The sequence below is a fragment of the Aspergillus candidus genome (assembly GCF_002847045.1).
Source record: "Aspergillus candidus strain CBS 102.13 unplaced genomic scaffold BDW47scaffold_34, whole genome shotgun sequence".
Taxonomy (NCBI): domain Eukaryota; kingdom Fungi; phylum Ascomycota; class Eurotiomycetes; order Eurotiales; family Aspergillaceae; genus Aspergillus; species Aspergillus candidus.
In genome coordinates, this window is record NW_020194039.1 from 1 (window position 1) to 23,797 (window position 23,797).

A 23,797-nucleotide genomic window follows, 5' to 3' on the forward strand; every position below is an offset into this window, starting at 1 on the left:
AAAAAAAAAAAAAAAAAAAAAAAATTACAATGGCACATGATACGATTCCAGACCATATGCTGGAATCAATTCTTGAGCTCGCATCCACCATCAGCCAGTGCGCAGGGACGCTGAAAAGCAACTCACCGGCAATCAGTACCACGGCTCGCCAGCTATTGTCACCATCCCCTACCGTGTCAAACAAAAACACTGCAATAACCCCTATGTCAGCCCGTGCCCGTATTCTTGAGGCATGCACCGAGATCTCGCATCTTGCTGCCGGGCCGCACGACCATCTCATTACCTTGAGCATGTCGCATCAGGTTGAGTCCGCACTCCAGTACGCGTGTCACTTCAAAATAGCGTCACATGTGCCCGTCAACAGTCGGATCACTTTCTCAGACCTTTCAACCCAGGCAAGGGTGTCAACATCGCAGTGTACTCGGATCCTGCGGCTTCTCATGACACATTTCATCTTCTACGAACCCGAACCCGGATACGTTAGTCACACACCGGACTCGGCCCTCCTTCTTGACGAGCACATTCAATCCTCAGTGGGCTTCTACACAGATGAATCGTTACGTTCTGCTTCTTGTCTGACAACTGCAGCCGAGGAATGGCCGGGAAGTGAGGAAAAAACTGAGACGGCGTTCAACCTGGCATTGAATACACCGCTTCCCATATTTGAATTTTTACAGAATGAGCCCGCGCGTGCCCATCGGTTTCGAGATACCATGGCCGGTTTAATCCAAAGAGATCATCTAAGTCTCGATCATCTGGTGGAAGGCTTCAACTGGGCAAGCTTGCCAGATCAAGCGGTGGTGGCTGACGTAGGTGGATCAAGTGGACATTGCTCTATGGCCATTGCGGCTGCAAACCCGCACCTACGCTTTATTGTCCAGGACTTGAAGTCGGCACTAGGCTGCCACAAGTCGGGCGAAACCGTAAACGACCAAATTGAATTCATGCCCTATGACTTTTATAACCCGCAGCCCATCCAGGCAGACGTTTATCTCCTGCGGTGGATCCTCCACGACTATCCAGACAAATACGCCGCGAAGATCCTACGAATGCAAATACAGAGCATGCCTCCCGGATCGCGCATAATCCTCATGGACAGCGTGATGATGCCACCGGGGACTGAGAGTCGGCTGGTAGAGCGTGAGGCACGGTAAGCCCCTGTCCTTGGACCCCAAACTAGTCTGCGTTTTGGCTAATAGTCTGTAGAGCCTTGGATATTGGAATGATGGCTCTCTGCAATGCTGCAGAACGGGACATGGACGCGTGGACCGCCTTTTTCAATCGAACGGATCCAAGACTGCGCTTGGTGAATGTTGTTAAGCCAACAGGAAGTGGTTTGTCGGTAATGGAGCTCCAATTGTCAGCGGAGCCATAGGCTTGGATTCTGTTCTGGGGGGAGTACCTTGTCATGTGTTGCATTGCTGCTAGTAAAATGGACCTGGTAGCGATGGTTTTTTGAGTCAGGTTTCTAGACCAATATTATTACATGTTTGATGGGGCACTGTCAACAGACCCTTGGTTAAAGAAATCGGCAAGAAAAAGTGCTGCCGGAGATTGTTCTCAAATGTATCTTTTCGCTGAAATAATGATAAAATTCACAGCTATTCTCAAAACCAGATGTAGCACCTAGAAAACAGCATACTGATTTACAAGCATTGTCTCATAACATCCTCATACTGGTCAACGGGCACTCCATTTTACTCAAACTTGACCCCAACGTACTGTAGAGATGCTGAGGGCGAAAACCATTGCTGGTTTGTGACTTGAGTTAAAGTTGGCAAATTGTTGCATGGTGCATCATTTCGCAGAAGAACGATTATCAGTGATGCCTGAGCTTGGAAATTTGGATCCCTTGGCTTCTAACCTAGGGTCACCCCAGTCACGGCCTCAACGCAATAAACTGGGGATCGAGAATCGACTCTTTTACATATCGGTATCTGGTGAAATCATGACTAATATGACGCTCCTCAGCTGGTCTGGGGTTCGCGTTCAGGATATAGTCTACCAAGAGAATGCTTCGTAAATGAACTGCGTACGCTGGCGAAGCTTTGGTGTTGTTTATATGATAGACGTTTATTTTAGGATAGCGGTTCAAGTACCAACCTCCCAGGGATCTAAAACCAGTTGTTTCGGACTGTGTCCTTCTAAAACATCAGTGCAAGCATCCTGGATCCTGTTCAAGCCACCAGCTCGCTTCTCCAAGGGGGTGGGGTTCACATTTCCGCCCAGAGCTCCGGGGAGGTAGTCACGATACCACCATCTCGTGAAATTGCCATTTTCCGGCTTCTGGGTAGTCATGCTGAAAGAATCATAGACCAATTGGACATTTTTCGCCAGTTTCACTTCATCACTTGGCGGGCGGACAGAGGCAAATGTCCCACCGTCCGGTTGCAGGACTTCGCTTATAGCATTTGCACTTGTCGCGTCACCCGAGGCCGTCATAATATAGTCATAGGGGCCGAGGCTCTTCAGTTTCGAGACGATCTCATCGTCCTTGTAGTCGAAAACAGTCGAGGCGCCTAGGCCACAAACAAACTCGAATTTCCGGGGGGAAGCGGTTGCCACGACTTCGCAACCAACCTAGAAATCCATGTTAGCTGTGCGCCGAGGAATAACATTTGGCTATTTCGAGCTTACACTGGCAGCATATTGGACAGCATATCCCCCCACAGATCCGCTAGCACCCCAGATTAGTGCTTTTCCGTTGCGATTCGTTCCTGGTTTCCCCATCCCCAGGTGTAGGTGCAACGCAGAAACAGCCGTTAACAGCGCAAAAGGTGTTGCGGCAGCATCCTCAAACGTTGTGCTTGCCGGTATCTTAGCGGTCGTGGCTTCTCGACTCACGACATATTTCTGCCAGCCCCCGTACTTTGATTCTTTGAGCTGATAAGTAGGCGTGTCGGACACGACACGGTCGCCCTTTTTGAAACGAGTAACTGACGGGCCGACTTCATGAACAATGCCAGCAGCTCCATTGCCCAAGATGAATGGGTAGGGCACATCGACGTATTCTCGGGCCCGGACATTGGCATCGAATGGTTGTATCGCAACAGCGCGGTTCTATCATACTTTTTAGCCACACGGCCTCTGCAGTAACAATTCATACAAAGTGTTGATGATGCACCTCGATCACAATTTCACCCTCCAAAGGGGCGTTGTAGGCCGCAGTGAATCGCTTCAAATCACCTTTTGGCTTCAGAATCCAGGCGGCTTCGTTCAAAGGTGACATGATGCCTTGATGATGACAAACCGCAAGGTATAAATAAGCCGGGGGTAGCAGCGACAATGATGAATATTTTCGATTTTTATCTAGTTATCTTTTCAGTAATACGCCCCAAGTAAGAAAAGGTGCTCAATGACCTCAAGAGGCTGGAGCGGGAAGCATCGCCCCACAAGAGCTTAATAGAACCCAACTAGCAGATGGCTTGCGCTCGCCAAACGATCAATTAGAACAAAACAAACATTAGTAACTCTTATGAGATTGACTAACTAGGGACTTGGTTAGTAATCTAAGTTTAAGTTTAACTACGTAGTAGACAATTAGGGTTTCTTTTACTTGGGCTTACGCGAAACTTTGTAATTCTATGCAAGCTCTAGACCTATCTCTTTGAGTTTGCTTAGAAATATGTGTCTATGACAAGCGTTCGGAGACCTTTGGCAAAAGGCAATAGAACTGTAAGGTCTCTCCATGTGTCGTATATGGCTACAGGAAATGCATAAGTCAGAGTTGAAGAGAGAGGATGCCATTGAGAACTCTCTCTGGATAGTGGGTTTGACGATAATTTTCACCACAAGTTACCCATGGGTGTCTGCAAAGGCAGCTCTCTTTATCTAACGCTTTAAAAAGAACAAACTCACACGCAACTTTCGGCGAGACGGAGTAACTGTCCGGATTTCAAAAACAACATCTAAGCATGGAGCGGGCCCCGATCGCAGAGAGCAGAGGGTTTGTTCTCTGTTTTGATGGGACGGGTTATAAATTCCGGGGAGACGAAGCCGACAGTAATGTTCTCAAGATCTACAGAGTGAGTGGTTAGAAACGTGGGCCAGTTCCTTCAGTTTACCCTAACACTAATGGAAGATGCTGAACCGCAATGACCCTCGTCAATTTCATTATTATCAGCCGGGGTTTGGGACGTATACCACCTCGATTTGGCAGGCCAGTAATCTCAGCCAGACTCGGCTGAAAAGATGGTTTTCGAATATGAAGGACGCTGCGGCAGGAACAACATTTGACGAACACGTCATTGACGGTTACAGGTTCCTCATGCGCTTTTATCGCCCCGGAGATGCCATATACATTTTTGGGTTTAGCCGTGGAGCGTATGTTGCTCGCATGGTTGCGGAAATGCTAGACCACATTGGCCTGCTAGAGGCAGGGAATGAAGGCAAAGTCCGCTACTTCTGGACGACTTTCTCCAAGTGGGCAAAATGTACCAACAGCGTCGACGCTGACCAGACAGAAAAAGATGACTTGTATAAGTACATGAAAGCCCTACGGGAGACCTTCTGTCGTCCGGTGTCACAGATTCGTTTTCTGGGACTATTTGACACCGTCAACAGCATCCCACGATTTGAGGTCAATCGTAATAAGTTTTTGTTTCCTTTCACGGCAAAAACTTCAGCCCAGGTCATCCGGCATGCGGTCGCTATCGACGAGCATCGTGCCAAGTTTCGACAGGACTTGATCTCAGATACCAATCCTAACACGCGGTCGACGCGGCGCAAAACGCAGGACCACTCAAAACGACAACAAGGACGTTGCACAGGGGAGGCATTCTATCGACCAGCCCCTGTTGCTCATCCACAAACCATAAACGTTGGTCACCCGCGAATGGATGTAGACCACCCAAACCCGGCCAGTGCGCTCTCCGAAGTTAAGGATGGTGTTCGCGACGAAAACCAGAATGTGTCTCAGGATATCGAGGAGGTATGGTTCGCCGGATGCCATTCGGACATTGGCGGCGGATTAGAATTGGATGATGATGAAGACATAGCACTGAGCCATGTGCCATTGGTTTGGATGGTACAGGAGGCGCAGCGTGCGGGGCTTCAGTTTGATCCCGAAAAGATGAAGCTCTTCCATTGCTTTGATGATTCAGCTGGTTCTAGCGATCTTCTGGACCATCTGGAGCCCAGCACTGGCGGCCAAACAGATGGAGACCACCAAGGCGATACAGGAGACAGATTCGGCTTCGATTCCGCGCTCCGACGGGCAGCTACGACCGGACATGTACATGACTTCCTACAGTACGGTCACGGTGCCTCGTTGCCCACCGTTGTAACATGGAAAGCAGTGGAATACCTTCCGTTTCGGAGGATGGGATTGCAACCCGATGGATCCTGGAAACCTGTTCGATGGCCTCTTCCCCTCGGGGAGAGACGTGACCTTCCAAAGGAGGCCAAAATCCACGGGTCTGTTGTTCGCCGCATGAACGCCGATCCAAGGTACAGGCCAGAAAATTTACTCAGGGATGGGAAGGGGAAGAATAAGCGACCCTTACAGCGTGGAATCGGCGCGTGGGAGGTGTACGCCAATAACGGATGCTCAGTACGAGAAACATGCCGCCGCAAGTCGAGCGGAACTGTCTAGACTAAAGTTTCTTCTATACTGTGTACCTAGCCATTGACAGATAACGCATGAGTCGAGAGCCCTTCTAGGGCGGCAACGAGATAAACGCAAGACAAAGGCGAGGAAACAGCACAAACGCCTGCCAGCAAAGAAGCCTACACCATCACATTGCGGCTGCGCGCGCAAGTAGTTGCATACTATCTCACAGGTTTGCCTTCTTGAAACCGGAGGGTTCCTTCCTATGGTCTCATGGCGCGATTAAATCGGCGAAACTTGTGTACATTAAAGCAAATGTCACGCCGTGTCGGACATCAACCGTCGTCGACACCAGTTCATCAAGTATACGATTACCCTCCGGAGCTGTCGTGATTTCTTGCCGCATTTGATCATCGTCTTCCCCAAGAGTCGATATATCTCACGGTAATTGGGCAAATCGCCGCATTGAGATTTCTGATATGGCGCTCCTTGCGTTCGCGAAAAGCACGCTGACTAAATGAAGTCAAGAGTCTGCTAGTTAGTCCTACTTCCAACCGGCGGGACGTCTTTAAAACGGCATATCATGTCTATTGTTACGGCAGAATATTCTTCTGAACGCTCTGCTGCGTAGACAAGACCCTTGTGTTGTAATCAACATGGGGTGGCGGGCACTCTTCAGTAATTGAGTTCAATTGAAGGAAGATTGAACGGTTAGGGCTCACGTAAAGAATGCTGTAAATGGTTGGGGCCACCGATTAAACCAGCTAAGCTCTTGTTATTCGTACAGATTATAACGTTGACAAAATTCCAAGGTAAACAAGTCAAGAAGACAGAGGAGATCATCTTGCTAGGGGGGTTACATCCAAGCCGGGTGGTTTGGCGATCTGTTTCCCAGTGAATTGAGTTCAACGGTACCCTACAAGTATGCAGAGCAGCAGGAGTCGTGATGCCATCAATTCGGATGACAAATTTTTAGATCATCCGACCGGTGTCTTTGGATATACTATATAGAGAAATAGTAACGAGTCCTAGCATCTGTTAGATTGGTAAATCTATCGCACCACAAAGTAGCATTCGGTTGCACCGTTCGTTATTTTACCTGCCACCATGCCCCCAGCATACAAACGCCTCGACCGGGACAACTGTGCTTTCCTGTTTGTCGACCATCAGGTCAGTTTGATTGGAGTTTGCGATAAGCAAAAAGCCGACAAGGAATAACGTGAAATCAAGAGCGGACTTATTCAGTTGGTGGGCGACTTCGAGCCTACAGAATTTCGGACCAATGTACTGGGTTTGGTGAATACCGCCGCTTATTTCAACGCACCATCCGTCTTGACCACCTCGTTCGACACTGGTCCCAATGGGCCCATTGTCCAGGAGATTGTGGATGCCCTGCCTAATGCTCCCTTGATCCGGAGACCGGGCCAGGTCAATGCCATGGACAATGAAGACTTTGTCAAGGCGGTAAAGGCAACTGGAAAGAAACAGGTGATCGTCAGGTATCTACCCAGCCTGCTGGTCTCACTCCAAGATGGAATCGATGCTAATGATTGAGTAGTGGTGTTCTCACCGAAGTCTGCGTCGCATTCCCGGCGCTGAGTCTGATCGAGCAGGGCTACGATGTTTTCGTCGTGACGGATGCTTCCGGCACCTTCAAGGAACATACCCGCGAGGCGGCTCATAAGCGGATGGCGCATGCGGGCGTGCAACTCATGAACTGGGCGGCGGTGGCTGCTGAGTTGCAGCGAGACTGGCGTCGGGACATCGAAGGCTTTGGCAAACTTTGGACCGATCATGTGCCTGGATATTGGTGTTTGATGCAGAGCTACTCGAATAACCCGGCAAACCGCAAGTAGACGGTTGAGCGCCAACGCCTACACATCAACTGCGCTCAACCTGGTAGTAATGAATGGGCCTTTCCATTCAATATGAGGATATTAAAAAACCAGGAACGGTACCACATTTAGGCGTATGCGCGTGTCACTGGATATACAATCAATCAGATAATGACGTGATTTTGGATCAAAGGCGCTGTCAAAATCAGAATCAACAAACCACATAATACTAATGACAGTGGAGAGTGGTAATAAATAGTAAAAAATCAAAAAATTAGGAGGAAAAAGAAAAAACATACAACAGCCGGGATTCGCATGTGGTCACCCACCATACTACTAACCGGCCGGCGTGTGGCTTAAGTACGGCTGAGCGGACGGGAAGCCCTGTTCTCCACACCCTATGGTCGTATGTACTTATTCCTTCTGATAAGAGAATCATGTAGTACTAAATTAATAGTCATAGTACTGAGCAAGAACCTTGATATTCTGGAGAGTAGGTCATTCACTGATCAGTCTGAGGGGGGATTGTGAAAATAGGAATGGAAAAGCTTCTGAAAGGATAAAAAACAACGCTGTTTTGACTATGTAGAATATTGCAGATGGTTGGACATACACAATGACAAAACAGTGGAACAGGGAGTCACTTCCACAGAGATCAGCCAAATCCTATCCCTGTTATCAGAGATACTGTTAATTCTTTGCCTTGGTGGGACATGAGCTTGGGGTTTATATAAGAATTATAGCATATATTGCTCGTTTCATTGAATGGCGGTTGAATATATATCTACTATACACAGAGCCTTGATTAAATTATGAGTTTTGTATATGAAATTCTTTTACTGAGAAACATGGACTTGGTCAAAATCAGAGATATAACAAAGACAATATCAAAGGATATAGACTTTCGAGTATACACATTGTTTTCCAAAACAATGACTATCAATACCACTATATAAAAGTCTACCACCCCAGGACCTACTCAATTCATCAACCTGGCCTGATCTAGATTAGGTTTGGATCCTGGAGCATAACAAGACCCCAAACTCATCACCTTACTTTATACTAGGAGGATCACCATGCATTTGACGCAGAATTTGTCTTAGAATGGGCCTACCTCCATTCTTGGCGTCTGCCCATAGCCATCAAGCCAGCTCGCATATCATTGTCTTACCGGTCAGAGGTATTTGTGATGAACAAGATGTAGGCTGGTATGACATAAGGGAAAACTGTAAAGTGCTTTATGCGGTGTCATTGGCAAGCGTGGCTAGGCCCGCGTTGATTATGTCCATGACCAACTGAACAATTGTAGATGCTTACATTGGACCAACCAGCATACGCCCACTGCATCTATACAGGATCCAGTCTCAGATGACTCGGCAATGGACAAAAACGGCTACGGTTTTCCACCACGACTGAAACAGCTCATCTAGCTGGATTTTGGGCCATGACTGACAAATACGTCATTCCCATTGGGCTGGCCGGAAAAGCCTTTGTTTAGATTGCTCTGTGTGATGAGGTCTTTGCCACACGATTCTGCTTGGGTTTCTCCACATGTGGCAAGCAACATGTGCTCGTGGCGCGGGAAGGGCGCGTTGGTTGGCGGGGGTGGAACGAGGGCACTTAGTTGGAAGGGGGTCTGATAATAACGATGTAGCTCATAATATGACAGGGGAAAAAGAATTGTTCCAGTCTTGGGTTTATGGGGTACTAAAATACTGAACAGGGTAGTCCCGAATAGGCAACGTAGGAGCTAATGGAACTCTCCCACTGAGAAGCTTCGACCTCCAGCGTAGCCGGATCAGTAAGGATCCTAGCATGTCTTGAATACCCTAATACAGGGTGGATGGTTCAGTAAATGCGGGTAGCTCGGTAAGTAATTATGTCAATACTCAGGGGAGAGGCCAGTGGAGGATTTGAACACCTGATTGTACAACATACTTCAAAAAGACGAGAGCAAGCGATTATCCACCTTGGATAAATTGGGACATCCCGGCGACACCGAAGATCGAAACTAGCTCAGGGTTAAGCGATGTCACTCGCTCTCCTGCGCCGAGGTCTTCAACCGCCTCGAAGTCAACCAAGGTCACTTTCCCACTTCTGCGGTCATAGAGAATGTTGTGCCTGCCGGCATCCACTAGTCGAATGGAAATTGACCGCAGTGTCCGGATGGCACTACTACATTCGCTGAACACGTGGGTTTTCTGAGCAAATGACAGGTCGTTCCAGATACCAAATAGCTGTTCTCCAGGTACCTTCTCCAGAACAAGGATCCTGCCACCAGGGAATTTTGATGAACATATGATATCACCGGAGAACACAACTCGGGCAAAGTTCTCGAGCCCACTCAATCCAAGCTCGCGCAGTCTTTCATACACCGCGAGTTCACTAGCAGCGCTATGTTTTGAAAGATCTTGTTAGTGCTCTAGGTGTTGTTGGTCATAGGACAAAGTCATACCTTTCACATCGGTCGTCGGACCAGCATTTTGCAATGTAGCGCACATCACCAGACTCCACCTCAAACACAGCCTTCTGATATCCTAAACGAGGAGATGACAGGAGCTCAACGCAATGTAAGATGCGGCTTGCGACACCGTCGGAGCCAATGGCGATCGATTCCGAGGTGATATGAGGGGTGAGCGAGTCCGTAGAGTCGCCAAACCTGCTGCAGTACACAGATTGGCGAGGGAAAGAAACGAAACCGGGCTGTCCGGAAGAGCGAAGCTGTTTTCTCCCATCAAAATCTGCATACTAGGTAGAACAGCGGGCTTACTAGTCTTGTATCGATTTTTGTTCTCTCTTTATAGACGGGATTTTGTGTCGCCATAGCTGCAAATCCGAGAAAGCATTCCCTCAGAGAGGGATTGGTAGCGTCTTGGCTGATAGGCATTGATAGGTGGAAGCAGAAATCATCCTCTCTCTTAACAAAAACGGTGGACATATAGGTTGAGAGGAATGAGTAGCGGAGGTCAAATCTTCGCATGTAGGAAACAACTTTGCCTATGGTATTGTTAGAAGAGCAATACCTACAATCAGACTTCGAATAGCGCACCGATGTGAGGTTGGAGGTACCGCCGCTCGTCCAAGTCCGACATCACAGTTATTTCTTCAAGGTTGACTGTCCACCATGTTTTCAGTTCCCCGGCCGCAATGAGCCGAGCCGGACTCGACCCCAGGATCGCCAAGGTTACATCAGGAATGATGAGGGGGTGCTGGCGAAATGACTGCATATCGCCAAACTGTAGGGATAGATCTGATACAGATAAAGCTTTTGTGACAGGGTCACACACGTATCGCACGAAGCGAGTTGTCAAGCCCAGCTCACTACCGACACAGTAGAAATCGCCCTCGGGGGAATCAGTAATACTAATGTCACTGGTGAAAGTTATGGAGTTGTAAGCGTCCAGTACTTGGCGTTGAAAATCTGGCCAGATGTGCATATAACATGCAGAGAGACTTTCATTGGAGATTGACGGCTCGGTGGTTCCCCCAAGTTGTGTCAGCGTAGGAAGGCTTCGTGCAAGAAGCACCCGGGGATTTTCCATGTTCAGTGAGAACAGGACCGTTTTTAGGAGATAAGCGTCAAAGGGACGAAGGGGAGATGAAAGAGAGATGGATGGAAGAGGGATGAACAGAAGAGAGATGGATAAAAGAGAGATGGATAACAGAGAGATGAATAGAAGAAGCTGTCATCCCGAGAGGTGCTGTCACCTTCGTACACAGTGATGCTATACCTACGTAGTTGCAGCTCTCATTGATCAGTGGGCAAGTATGATAATGTTATGGAACTGACAACAGCTTACATAAGACCTTGGAAACCTCCGAACTAGACCCCACCTCAAAATGGGGCAGATCTGGATCTAACTTTTGGACCCTGATCCTGATCCGCCAGGTTTCTAGATTAAAGAATTTGATCTAGATCTAGCTTGTGGTTTAATATAGGGCAGATCAGGATTAATCTATTCTAATTTTAATTCATATAAAACTACTAAGACTTTCCTTTTTGAGTGATGTAACATAATAATCATCTAACAATAATACTGTTATTCACACCTGTGTTATATAGACCTAATATAGATAAAACCCCCACAAAGGTGGCATAGCCAGGAATACTAAAAAGATACCTGATTAAAGTAATTCTAGGAGTGACTATAAAGAAGTCATCGAAGAAATAACTAATAGAGAACTTATTCACTAGATTTTAATCTTACAAGAACTGAGGTATTATAATACTAGTAGATCTTGATTTAATTTATTGAGGACTAACTGGTTACAGGACTATATTCAAGGAGGAAGTTTATATTAGAAGACCCTGGGGTGCTTTGATGTTCGTACTCCTGAACAAGAGCTTAATAGAGAGCCCCAATCCTGACCAGGAGACAGATTGCTGTTCATGACAAAATTAAGTGACAAGGGTTAAGAGTAAGACACTACTTTTTCACGCCTGATCTGCTCTATTCATTTTGAATTTACCCGATGATTGGCTCAATGGCGGCAGACTTTACACGAACCTATGGCAAAAGACATTAGTAAAAACGAGAGCTCACGGGCACCGTCTGGGTACTTTTCTAGTCTAGATCTGCCCAATGATATGTCATCTGGGAGTGCCTTCACAGCCATTCCCAAGGTGGGCACTAAAAGGCTTTGGATGCAGTGGGCCATCTTGTCATTCTAGCCGAGATGCAGGGTCATTGATCCTCTGATAGGTTAATATTCACAATATATCAATGCTAAATTATTGCAGAGCATGTAATTATTGTTTTATGTATCTACGATCTAGTGTGGGGTTAGAGTGGGCAATGGCCAGGTCTGGCCAGGTTAAGGACCCTCACCTTAATCTGACCGCCGCTGTTTGGGTTAAAACATGGATTCTGCGGGTTTTCATCAAAAAATCACACCGAACCCGCAATGAGTTCGATTCCCGAGATCTGCCACCGAATCCGCAACGAGTTGGGTCCTACCCGGGTAGAATCTGCACCAATCCGCACCGAATGACACTCTAATTATAATGAAAGTGTCCAATAATCTCATAGAGTTCAGCTTTGTTTTGACTCCCTGACAAAGATGTGCTTTAAAATATTCCAGCAGCTTAATACAGTCTTGCTTATTAATAAATTATTTGAATTTAGTACACCAGGCTCTTCTCTCATTAATATATTCATAGTAATGAGAGATAATTCTATTGCTGATACTTTCTGTGCAGCCTGGCTTGATGTTATGGTTAAGATAAGGATTAAACTGGACTTTTAGTAGCATATCCTTATTTAATAAGAAGAATTCAGTGTAATCATTAACCAGACAAATATACCCTTTTGCTATAGATACGCTAGTTATTCACAGATTCAAAGGATTCATCGCATTCTTTTATTAAGCATATGAAAGGAAGCTTTTTTGACTGCCCTGTTTCAGGGCGTATCATGTCACAATAAGACTCAAGAGAGTGCACTCTGGATTCCATATCATATCAGCGCTGGTATGGGTTTTGGGTTAGGGAGGGGAGGAGAACAACTGATTAATTTACCTCAAATCTTTGTCCATTCCATTCCAGATATATTGTCGTTTGCTTCATTTGGATAGCTTTCTAATCACATGAGCGTGGCTCTCCAGGTTTATAGAATTGCCGACTCTTCTGCCTCAACCTTGACAATGGACCTTCTCAGCTTATTGCGTCCATTGAGTTGTTCTCTTCTTCCGGCAATCTCGAAGCTCTGGACCTGCAGCAGCGAGCTGAGCTTTATCAAGCTTGCGATCGATTGAGGAGCCAATGTGAACCTCCTTGGGATAAGACCCTCAGGCTTCTCTATACGGTAATTCTGGGCCTCCCTATAGTTGATTTCTCGGACGCGGGCCTGGCTAATGAATTTCAAGTGCCACCAAGCCATCGCAGTTCGTCTCGCGGTAGATCTGAAGCTCTTCGATGCAATCATCAAGCGCTCGTCTGAGAATGAAGATGGCAAGGTGCGCGTTAGCCAGCTTTCGGAAGATGTTCAAGCCGATCCAAAGCTTGTTGGTATACACATGTCCCTAATCTTTCCACAAATTCTGGTCTGGTGTTGATGAGAACTAGGGCGGATCATGAAGTCCCTCGTACCTGTGGACATTCTCAAGCAACATAACCCTGACACTTTCTCTCCCACGACATTTACAGCGGCTTATACTTCATCGTGTTGGATGTCTGCAGCAGTGATCTTCTTGTAAGTAAGCTGGTCACGTTATATAGGGATCAGCAAGCGATTAACACGTTCAGCACTCACCTCTTTCTCTTCGTTGCCCAGCTTCCCGAGTATTTCATGCAGAAAGGCTGGAAGAATCCAGATAATATTGAAGACTCCCCATTCAATTTTGCAGTCGGCTCCGACCGTGGATACTTTCATTACATGTCGTCAAACCCTTATTACCAAAACACATTCGACACCGTAATGGCCTCGCCGTATCGTCGCGACGAGAAGAGTTGGCTGGACTTTTTCCCAGTTGAGGAGAAACTACAGGTGTAGAGCCCCTCCGACATTCTTCTCGTGGACGTCGGTGGCGGTCGAGGCAAAGACCTCCAGACCTTCCGCGAAAAGTTCTCTAGTTTGCCGGGCAGACTTGTTCTGCAGGACTTACCACATGTGCTTGAGAGGAGACTGCCGATGTTCCCAGTCACATCGAGATCCAAGCCCACAATTTCTTCGACGAACAGCCTATCAAACGCGCAAAGGCGTACTACCTCCGCACTGTTCTCCACAACTGGCCGGACAAGCAGGTCATGGAGATTTTGTCGAGACCTCGTGAGGCAATGAGCCCCAACTCTTTGCTCTTGATTCATGAGAAAGCTATGCCGGAGACCAATGTTCCATGGGTGGCTGCTATTGGCGACATGACTATGATGACTGCTTTCTCGTCAGCGGAACGAACCAAAAAAGAGTGGGAATCTCTGCTGAACAAGGCTGGATTCAAGATCAATGCGGTTTGGAAACCTGAGGGCACTTCCGCGCAGCAGCTGGTTCTTATAGAAGGTGCACTCCAGTCATTTGAATTTGAGTAACGTCAACGTTCCTATTCAACGATATACTGGCTTCACATAAGATAAGTCAGCCCGTGCATGGTAGATGAATTTTTTTATCTTTTTTATTTTTTACGTTTTTATGGACAAAGCCCAGTCCTCGGAAAGTAACCATCGGATCTCTGTGTGGCTTAGCTAGAGTTGTGGCCCATTTAAGCTCTGCGCCATCCAGAATTAATCACTACGATAACTTACGCCCCGATCCGGGTCAAAAACGCTTATTGTTTGGAGATGCTTGTCGGCTATTGGGTCCTCGGAAGAATATACAGAGCTTGTATAGAGTTATATATGGCCCAAACATGTTATGACATGTAGTAAATTCACATTTTTCAAACTGGTGAAACAACTTCTTGAGTATCATTTCTCTAACCTTCTCAAGACCGAGCTCAGCCAATTAAGTCCGCTGCTTATCGCAAATAGCGTTCCATCTCATATCTCGCGCAGGCTGACATTCGGTATCCGGGAGGGTCATATCAATGGCGTTGACTTGGCTGACGCTACGCACCAACCCCGCCAGACTCGCCGCATCCTCAATCGTCATTACTTCCTCACCTTACTCCAATACACGCCCGTGCATCGTCTCAACATCGGCAGGGTGAATTCCTCTTCCCGAGAAGCACCCCTTCGCTCGACGACGTGGAGGTGATAATAAGATCATATAATTCATTCAAGATAACCGGTAACTGATTGATGGGACAACCCTCGTCTTTGTAGGGCAACCCCTAATGACAATTGAGAATATCATGTAGCCTATCCGAAGAAATTCTAACCACAGCATTCTTCTTTTTTTTTTTTTTTTCTGCTTTTGCTCTTTAAGTAATGGAATCCGAATTATGCGGGTTTATTGATAGCAGAGAGCTGCTAATCGCCCCTGTTCGCCAGCACCAAGAGCCTTCCATGCCGAGCTTTAACTAGGTATGCTATCCGGCGTAAATTATCTCGCCATATTTGCCCTGGAAAGGGGATGGAGAATATGCATACTAGTAACAAGCAGGCACAGGAGTGCGACGGATTGAATCTATTACACGACATGAATCTTTCTGTCCTCCTGCTTGGCGCTACAGGCTCTTTGAGTGCTACATCAAAAGCAGGGGGCGCCTGCCGTAACAAACAAGAATGCGTTGATAGATGTCCCAATGGCCAGATGCTTGCCGAGACAAAGGACTGACCAGACCCTTAGCCTGGTCAAAGTGACATTTTGGTCCAGTGGTATGGTTCTGTTGCCTAAACGCGCAGCTATGACCTGGAATCAATCATTCAAACTTCCAAAGTCTCACAAGGTCCCTGATTTAGTTTGCATAGTGATAATATCTGTGTCCTCCAACAGAATAATCCTAGTAATTCGTCCCACAATGCGGTCCGACATAAAATTTGCAGTCTGGAATTTATATCCATAGTTCGAGAACTCAGCAGCAGTATATTGACCGAGTATCAATTCTTCAAACAAGGGAAGTATAGATCGACTAATTGATGTATCTTTTTGGAAATCATATCCATACACCTGACGCTCTGATCTCCTGCTCTTTTGTGTTAGCATGTCTTATTTTTGACCATTCGACCAAAACACCAATTGGCGAGTGGTCTGGCCTTGACATCCAACATTTGTCGAAGGTTTATTCAATTGAATATCAGGGGCATGCGATATGATTATATTTTACCTTCATGTAGATTATATCTATGAACCTGAGTGGCTGATCTCTAATTATCTGCGTTTTGACTTTTGTGCAATTGAGTATGAGGGGTATGCTCTACAGTGGTATATTCGCTCCTTCTGCTGTTATCGGTGCTCGTGGCGTCACACCTTCAGTTGGAGGCGTTTGATAGAAAAGTAAAAGTTTTAGACTACGCTAAGAGTCGTAGTCAACTCTTAGTCGAAATATTTAACGAATATAGATACTACCTCGCTTATTATATCCGAGAGGGGTAATCTCAAAGCGGCTGGTTAGCTGTACCGTCTCAACCAGAGCTATAAGCAGTCTTACCATTTTTGTTTAGTATTATTGAATGTAAGCTTAAAGACCATGTTCAGACTTTCTTTCATTCTTGATAGCCTATGATAATACTTACTTCTAGAGATAACCGAGCTAGAGATAACCGAGGGATTTAATGACTAAGTCATCAAAGCTGAAGCTGATATAACGTGAGGACCTCTCTGCCTTGCCACGAAGTGAAACAAGATCACCAGGCTAGGGCTGTTCAGAAGACTTAAGAGGCTAGTAAGGTACATAATCAGACAAGATTACTTGGACGTATAAAAATAGACAAGGCCGGAAATTGACTCGGTACCCACAGTAGGTGCAGGAATCCGCTGGACTCAGCCTATAACAGATAATAGAGTCCCATATCGATGGCAATATCGCCGATCCGGCACTGCCTCCGATTCCGATGGTGCCGCGTCGGAAATTGAAGTTTTTTTGGAAAGCGGGGTTGAAATTTTCTGTAGGTTCTAATTATAGAGGTGTCATTGTCTGGACGGGGTTTGCTGGATTTGTTCACGATACAATGGCATTAAGTTCGTGTTGTACTAAGTTACTCAAGCCACTTCTAATTGGAGTTAGTGTTTGCCCTTCAAGAGTAAATTCTATATTCCCCGAGTGTCAATCCAATGGATGAGCGAAATGTTAGCTGCGCGGCTGAGTACTGGAGTCTTTACTAGGTTTTCGTCACATAAGTGACTTGGCTGTTTATTGTTTCCTTCGCCGGTTTAAGAATTATGTACCAACTACTGCAGGCTTGATCTGACTGGTATCCCTCGCATAATGCATGAGTACCAGCAGCAAGGAGCTCACAATGTACGATCTGAAACTAGAAACGAGAATTGGGCTGGATAACCCCGTTCTTCGGGTTAAATGCGATTTTGATGACACCAACAAAGGCAATATTATAAGTATTAGGTACAAAGCGCGACCGAACCTGATCAGAAATTGTAGTGGAGTGAAGAGAAAGAATCAAATATCGCAATCCCAAGCACATCGCTAAATTCTATTACTTTCCATGGAACGAACTAGTAGGCCGAGGGCCAAGAGCACTTTTTTCATAGGCCATATTAATCATCTTCATTTGCGCGATCAAGTCCTTTTCACTGATCCAGTGTTGAGTCTCGCGGCTTTTGACCTTATTTACGAACTGCTCTAGCTAATACCAATACAACATCCAGAACAGCTCATTAGGAAGATCAGCAAACTCGTTGCCAGCTCCCTTAAAGATATAAGCCTTGCGCTAGTTGGTAGTCTCCCAGCAGTGGACAACCTTGCCGGACTCATGGTCGCGGATATGGTACTCGTCATGGATGTCAATGCGGAGCCAGAAGATACCGTGCATGAAGCCATGGAGGGCCAGCTTGCGCTTCAGCAGTTTTATCTGCGATGCTGGGAGGGCCGTGTCAGGGACAACAACCTCCTTCTGGGTGACGGTGACGTACGACGGTGTCCATTGGGTGTGGTCCTTCAGCGTGGTGGACGCCTCGCCGATACGTGTAAGAATGCACATCGCAGCTGAGACACTCCTTCGGCTCGGTGTCCAGCGTCATTCGTAGCGCGGCCATGTTGTACGTGCCCATCGCCATGATGCTGCCGCCGGATAGCGGGTAGCTGAAGTGGATGTCGTCTTTGCTGGTGCCCCACCAGGTCAGCAGGGGATCATGGAGAAGGCGTGGACGTGCTCCACCTGGTTGTGGCCGATGAGGGAGCGGAATAAAGATCATGCCGGCAGCTGTGGAAGGCTTCGAGCAGGACGGGGCCGTTGGGCCCGACAGTTCTGGCAGGTTGAAGAGAACTTCCGCTTCGGTAGAATTGGACACTCGACCAGCACGCGTTTGCCGCCGCGAACGGCGCGGTCGGCCCATTCATAATGGAGCGAGTTCGGGGGCGGGAGGAACACGCAGTCTATGCTGGGGTTGTTGAGAATATCTTGGATTGTTAGTCTGGAGATAGAGAGAGGAGAGAGAGAGAAGGGGCACACCTTCGTAGGAATCTCTGGCTTCTGGGATGGATTTAGCTTTCGCAAACTCCTGAAGCTTTCTTCTTATCGTGAGCCGACACTGCCTGAATGATAACTTCGGGGTGCGATCTGGCGGGCGTGATCAGAGCCATTGGTCTGACAAGTATACGGTTAGGGTTGAGGCCAGATATGGGGGTTCTTGGACGTAGGGTTCTGAGCGTAGATTTTGGACGTACACAATGTTCGCAGCCCCCAGGATGCTAAATTTGAGGGCATCGCCCTTCTTCGGTGGGAGCTGGGATGGACTGAACGCCTGGTAAATGTGACCGACCATGGAGCCCAGGGATGCCATTGTTCAGGGACTGATCAGTTTTTTTGCTAAAAAAGAAGGCATGGCTAGTATTCGGACTGAAGGAAGAGGAGGGGCGAAGGAAGAGGAGGGGCAAAGGCAGAGGGAGGGGGCGAAAGAAGAAGAGAAGCGGGAGGAAGAGGAGAAAGCTGATGGCGTGGAAAAAAAAGAGGAGAAAGTGGAAAAAGAGGAGGAAGCTAAGATGAGACAAGCCTTGGGATCTGGTCCAACGCCAAACAACGGCAATAACCAAGCGAGACGCTCATTAGTCGTGGACCGTAAGGCTAGCATTGCTGAGTCAAATAACGCCGATGGGAAGCGAGAATGCCAGCTCAGGGGCAGTGTTGAGGCGTGCGATACCAGGGTCTCTCTAGCCAGGGATCTGATATCGCGACTCGGATTGGTTCGTTCGTGCAAAACGGCTTCGTTGGGATGTGACAGCGTCAGACCCACCGCAAGGCGCAGCCCGTGCTCAAGCTTAGTCGAATCAAAGATCGGCAGGATCTGTGCTGTCGGATTTGAGGGAGGAAGATGCGATGCTCCCTTCAGGCCGGAGATTATACTAGTGTCAGTATAATTCGCTAGGCAGCTATATTCGACTCCGTATACTATGTAATTCGACAGAGGCGCTCTATACTAGATTCTAATATGATAGTGAAAAGACCGATGAAAACAGTCTAACAGAGAATTAAATTAACAATCTAGAAGGATACGGGGCAAGATTAGAAGAAATGGAAACACGGTCAATTGAGTCCACGATTGTATACAGGGACTCCGCCGCAAGTAAGCTGACTTTGGCCAATCAACAAGTTTGACATACAGCCCAATCGAGCAAACGTGAAGCAATTCGGATTATGAAACGTATCAGGATGTTATATGATAATAAATAATATTGTAAAATATCCATAAAACTATGATAAAATGTCAGATAATTCCATATCCAGGCCCACCAAGCGACTACTCATCCTGCAGGCACACTATGGCTGTAACTTTCACCGGCGGAGTCCTTAGTGTTGGGTCCCACTATTCCCTACTGGTATGTACCTGGCTCATCGACCTCCGGAGATATCAAGACCAAAGATATGACTCCCTCGTTACCTTGCAGACAACCAACCCCCCCCCCACACCTGACAAGCAAGGCACCCCATCCTGGAGGAGGCATTCTGTTTATGTCACTGGCTTAGGCAAGACAAGCCCATGTAAGCTGCTACGGACAATTCCCCGAATAGATACGCCCGGCTTTAATTCGACCAGGATAGACGTAGGCATGCTAAAAAGGATTCTCTTGGTAAGACAATGAGAAGACTAGTGGTGCTACATACAATGGTATGGGGACGAATGGTTTCGAACACGATATCCTGGTAGTCGTAGAGGCTCCAGACGCAACACCCGGGAAAGGACCGATAACATCAGTCACCAGCACCCCAGAATTGATGTCTCGCAGGCGTGCCAAGGTTGCGAATAGTTACAAGATTGCACGAAAACGTGGAGTATCCAAAACCACAAGCCGATCCGGAAGAACACCTCCAGTCAGCTGACGTTGACTGATGGCGTATCTTACTAAAATAATACTAAAGACCAAATAAGATCATTCCTTCGCGGAATGGCGCCTCTGTTGAATTTCTGCATCGACATCGGCTGAGTGGGGGCCACACTACTACCTGGGCTCTGTATTTCCCTTCACAGCCCCGCATATATCGTCTTTTAACCTGTCCCACTTCGTCCCCTTGGGTCCTTATAAACTCTTCCGTCCTTGCAAATCATTCCTCACATGCCAGACAACATGGCTTTGACTTCCACCCCTTCTCGACGTCAATCGTGTGATCGGTGCCATGGCCAGAAGTTGCGATGCTCTCGTGCCGGGGACGACGAGACGGCCGCGTGCATTCGCTGCCTCCGCCAAGGCGCTCAGTGCGTCTACAGCTCCAGCTTGCCCAAAGGCCGTCCGAGTATGTATCGCTCGGTAGAGACGGTCACCCGCAATGTGTCCTCCCCAATATCCCCATCCGCTATCCGCAAGGCGCCATCGCGTGCAAGGACGACCTCGAAGTCGGAGACCAACATCAACATCACTCCCCCAACCACAGCAGAAATTACTCCTCCGCCTACATCAGAGACTTCCGATCTCGACACCACATTGGCTTCGTATCCTAGCAGCACCAGCATGCCACCCAGCTCCGGGACCAATCCCAGCTTCATCCCCGACTCAATTCCATCCAAACCGCCGCCATCCGACTCGGTCGTGGAGAGAGCGACCAAACAAGAGCCAGTTATCCAAGTGCCGATGGACGAGCCCGCTCCCATGTGGCTTGACCACGACATGGACTGGAGTGCAAACATGCTCGACCTCGTCGGTCAGCAGATGGACGCCAGCTTCGCTTTCCTCGAGACCCTTCCCGACATGCTCCCCCCGAACATTTGCGCAGACGCCAATCTCGAGGCCGGGTTCCTGACCGCCATAGACCCCCCCAAGGACATAGCTTCCCGTCGTAACAGTGCGGACGCCAGGGTGTTGCAACTATCCCAGCTCAGCAATCGCCTATCGACGTTGCACCGGTGGAGTTGCAACGTCGCCGGCCATTATCAACCGAGCTTCTCATGCAGCGCGCTTAATCGAGGGTGCCCAATGCCCCTGATCAATGACCTGTCGTTCAATTCGGTGGTATCGTGGTTGATCCAAGCTTCCGCGAATATGAACCTGTTCTCCTGCCCGGAGCTGAAACCCGATTTTGTGGAGCCATCCTCCATGGACGACACGCTTCATCATGTCTTCTCGGCTTCGCACGAGTTTATGGAGACCCTGCGCGACCTTCAGAGTGACAATGCCAAGGGGGTGCAGAACCCTCCTCCGCATCTCATTGAAATGGCATTTTGCACACGGACGGGCTCCACACCGTTCATCGCGGCACAGGAAATTCCCCTGGTGACCCCGCAAGTGTTGGAAAACCCGTACTCTAGCATCGCGGAGCGCCATCTGGTGATCGCATGCCACACGCTGCTCCTTGAGATCTACGTTATTGTGTTTGGCTCTCTGCAGCGAGATATCGACCACCGCCATTTTCATTTAGACGCTAATTCCGTGGATCAGGAACAAGCGGCGGGTGCCACGTTGCTGACGGACATGCGACTGGTCCTGGTAGTGCAGCTGTGCTCCTACCTGCTAGAGCGTCAACACCAAGCCGTGTCCAACTACTTGCTCCCAAAGCCGGAGTCTGGCTGGCCGACACAGGTCGATCTGTCCAACTCGTCAAAATTCACGGCGATCCAGGGTGTGAATACTGGACCGGACTCCGAGGTTCAGCGTCGGTTGGAACGGCTTCGCGAATCTTTACGAATCTGATCGTTTTGTGCGTCTTTGTAGACTCCATCATCTCATCTCTTTAATTTTGAGCGAAGGACGGGCGCACTCTTCGCTACCGAACAGTTATCTGAAACGCCATAATGTTACCATGAATAACACCGCGATATAGTTGAGCAGGGGTCGGCTATGAAAAGCAATAAAACCTGTAAGCTTTTATGCTTTATGTTAGAAATATTACGAACTTTCCCAAACTCATGTCTATTCCTTTCTTGGATGTTAAATTGAACGCGTATTAAGTACTTTAATCTCGATACCCACGAACTCGATGCTGCAACCGGGAGCCTGCCGACCGACAGGCCATGCATCAATATCACGCCGTCGTAAGAAGGCAGACCACCCGATAACGCAAAGCAGTTCGTTGCCTGGATTGAGAGTCTCCTGCTCCTGTTAAAGGGGTACCAGTTGCAAGAGAAGCCGAAATTTGCTGTGTTCAATGTAGGAAACAGTGACTGGGTACACACTTTCCATCGCGTACCAATATTCATCGACGATGCTCTCGAGAAGTTAGGTGGAGAGCGCGTCATGGAGGCTGGCTTTTCGAATGCGAAACACGATCTCATTGGCCCGTGGGAAGCATGGAGCGAGCAGTTGTGCATGACTTTGTCAGACACAACGATGCAGAAGTCTCTCGACGGAGTTGGCGTGGGCGTGTAGATCGAGCGCGGTACACCAGAGCCCGTCGCCTAAGTCCTCGGCGGCGACGAAATGGTTAAAGGCGTCGTCGCCACCAATATCGAGCTGGCCAGCACTACAATAGAGCCCGCGAAATGTCACGTCGAAGTCTCCCTCCCTGCAAACTGTGAATATCGCTCGGGCGATTACTTGGCCGTGCAGGGTCATCATTCTGACGAAACCGTGTCCCAAATTATGACTCGATTCGGTCTGTCTACTGGGGACTTGATGACCGTTTGATAAAGCAAAAAGGAAAGTTCCCCTAGTCGACCGATGGCAACGGAGCGATTCCTTCGGGACAGGGTCGAACTTGTGGCGCCTGTCAGCAAACAACAGCTTGAGATTTTGGCCTCTTTTGCCAAATACGATAGCGACTAACGTACACAGCTGGAGAACATGAATGTCGATACGAACTACCAGCAGATCTTGAATTAGCAATAGCCTTTTCACCTGATAGCCGGCTGGTGGCATCTGGCTCTGCTCACACAGTGCAGATCTGGGACCTGGCAACAGGTGGTCTGCAACAGTCTCTTGAGAGTCATTCAAATTTCATTCTATCAGTGACCTTTTCACCCAATGGCTGGCTACTAGCATCTAGCTCTGCTAATAAGACGGTACGACTTTGGGACCGAACAACAGGTGCCCTACAGCAAACTTTTAGGGATCATTTTGACCCGGTTTGTTTGTTTAGTTTGTCGCCTAATGGCTGACTGTTGGCATCCTGTGCCTTCAATGATATACTGCAGCTCTGGAACCCGATTAATGGCGCCCTACAACAGACACTTGAAGGTTATTCAGGAATAGTCTGTTCAGCAGCCTTCTCACTTGATAACCAGCTATTAGTATCTGGCTCCTTTGATAGCACAGTAAAAGTCTGGAACTTGGTGACAAGTGTCCTGCAGCACACTTTTAGGGGTCATTCAGACACAGTTTGTTCAGTAATCTTTTCACCTGATGGCAAGCTACTAGCATCCTGCTGCCTTGAACAGAACGTGTGACTCTGGGATGTGGTAAAGGGCACTCTGCAGCAGAATCTTGGGCATTTAAGTTC

At 47.9% G+C, this 23,797-nt stretch overlaps 8 protein-coding genes across 8 annotated transcripts; 6 read left to right on the forward strand and 2 right to left on the reverse strand.

Annotated features, from left to right (window-relative positions):
* Nucleotides 1-203: 203 nt before the first annotated feature.
* BDW47DRAFT_118620 (S-adenosyl-L-methionine-dependent methyltransferase) lies at nt 204-1,375 on the forward strand (the record flags this gene model as incomplete). Its single annotated transcript, XM_024815234.1, has 2 exons — nt 204-1,150; nt 1,207-1,375. 2 exons carry the CDS (start codon nt 204-206, stop codon nt 1,373-1,375), a joined length of 1,116 nt encoding a protein of 371 aa, XP_024670515.1.
* Nucleotides 1,376-2,091: 716 nt separating this feature from the next.
* Nucleotides 2,092-3,229, reverse strand: BDW47DRAFT_132692 (zinc-binding alcohol dehydrogenase family protein; the record flags this gene model as incomplete). Its single annotated transcript, XM_024817633.1, has 3 exons — nt 2,092-2,580; nt 2,638-3,060; nt 3,125-3,229. 3 exons carry the CDS (start codon nt 3,227-3,229, stop codon nt 2,092-2,094), a joined length of 1,017 nt encoding a protein of 338 aa, XP_024670516.1.
* Nucleotides 3,230-3,914: 685 nt separating this feature from the next.
* BDW47DRAFT_118622 (T6SS phospholipase effector Tle1-like catalytic domain-containing protein) lies at nt 3,915-5,593 on the forward strand (the record flags this gene model as incomplete). Its single annotated transcript, XM_024815235.1, has 2 exons — nt 3,915-4,025; nt 4,082-5,593. The coding sequence occupies 2 exons, from the start codon at nt 3,915-3,917 to the stop codon at nt 5,591-5,593; spliced, it is 1,623 nt and encodes a 540-aa protein (XP_024670517.1).
* Nucleotides 5,594-6,655: 1,062 nt separating this feature from the next.
* On the forward strand, nt 6,656-7,404 carry BDW47DRAFT_118623 (putative isochorismatase family hydrolase; the record flags this gene model as incomplete). Its single annotated transcript, XM_024815236.1, has 3 exons — nt 6,656-6,718; nt 6,779-7,047; nt 7,107-7,404. The coding sequence occupies 3 exons, from the start codon at nt 6,656-6,658 to the stop codon at nt 7,402-7,404; spliced, it is 630 nt and encodes a 209-aa protein (XP_024670518.1).
* Nucleotides 7,405-12,969: 5,565 nt separating this feature from the next.
* BDW47DRAFT_118624 (S-adenosyl-L-methionine-dependent methyltransferase) lies at nt 12,970-14,407 on the forward strand (the record flags this gene model as incomplete). Its single annotated transcript, XM_024815237.1, has 7 exons — nt 12,970-12,987; nt 13,059-13,187; nt 13,249-13,390; nt 13,448-13,574; nt 13,628-13,868; nt 13,932-13,991; nt 14,033-14,407. 7 exons carry the CDS (start codon nt 12,970-12,972, stop codon nt 14,405-14,407), a joined length of 1,092 nt encoding a protein of 363 aa, XP_024670519.1.
* A 3,003-nt stretch (nt 14,408-17,410) lies between these two features.
* BDW47DRAFT_132696 (uncharacterized protein) lies at nt 17,411-19,183 on the reverse strand (the record flags this gene model as incomplete). Its single annotated transcript, XM_024817634.1, has 7 exons — nt 18,601-19,183; nt 18,433-18,520; nt 18,230-18,385; nt 17,977-18,146; nt 17,675-17,930; nt 17,568-17,644; nt 17,411-17,531 (listed from the first exon to the last, which is right to left on the reverse strand). The coding sequence occupies exons 1-7, from the start codon at nt 18,714-18,716 to the stop codon at nt 17,411-17,413; spliced, it is 984 nt and encodes a 327-aa protein (XP_024670520.1). The 5' UTR covers nt 18,717-19,183.
* Nucleotides 19,184-20,496: 1,313 nt separating this feature from the next.
* Nucleotides 20,497-22,053, forward strand: BDW47DRAFT_132698 (Zn(II)2Cys6 transcription factor domain-containing protein; the record flags this gene model as incomplete). The annotated part of the gene is made up of 1 exon (XM_024817635.1): nt 20,497-22,053. The coding sequence occupies one exon, from the start codon at nt 20,497-20,499 to the stop codon at nt 22,051-22,053; it is 1,557 nt and encodes a 518-aa protein (XP_024670521.1).
* A 726-nt stretch (nt 22,054-22,779) lies between these two features.
* BDW47DRAFT_127091 (uncharacterized protein) lies at nt 22,780-23,181 on the forward strand (the record flags this gene model as incomplete). Its single annotated transcript, XM_024816664.1, has 2 exons — nt 22,780-22,980; nt 23,134-23,181. 2 exons carry the CDS (start codon nt 22,780-22,782, stop codon nt 23,179-23,181), a joined length of 249 nt encoding a protein of 82 aa, XP_024670522.1.
* Nucleotides 23,182-23,797: the final 616 nt, after the last annotated feature.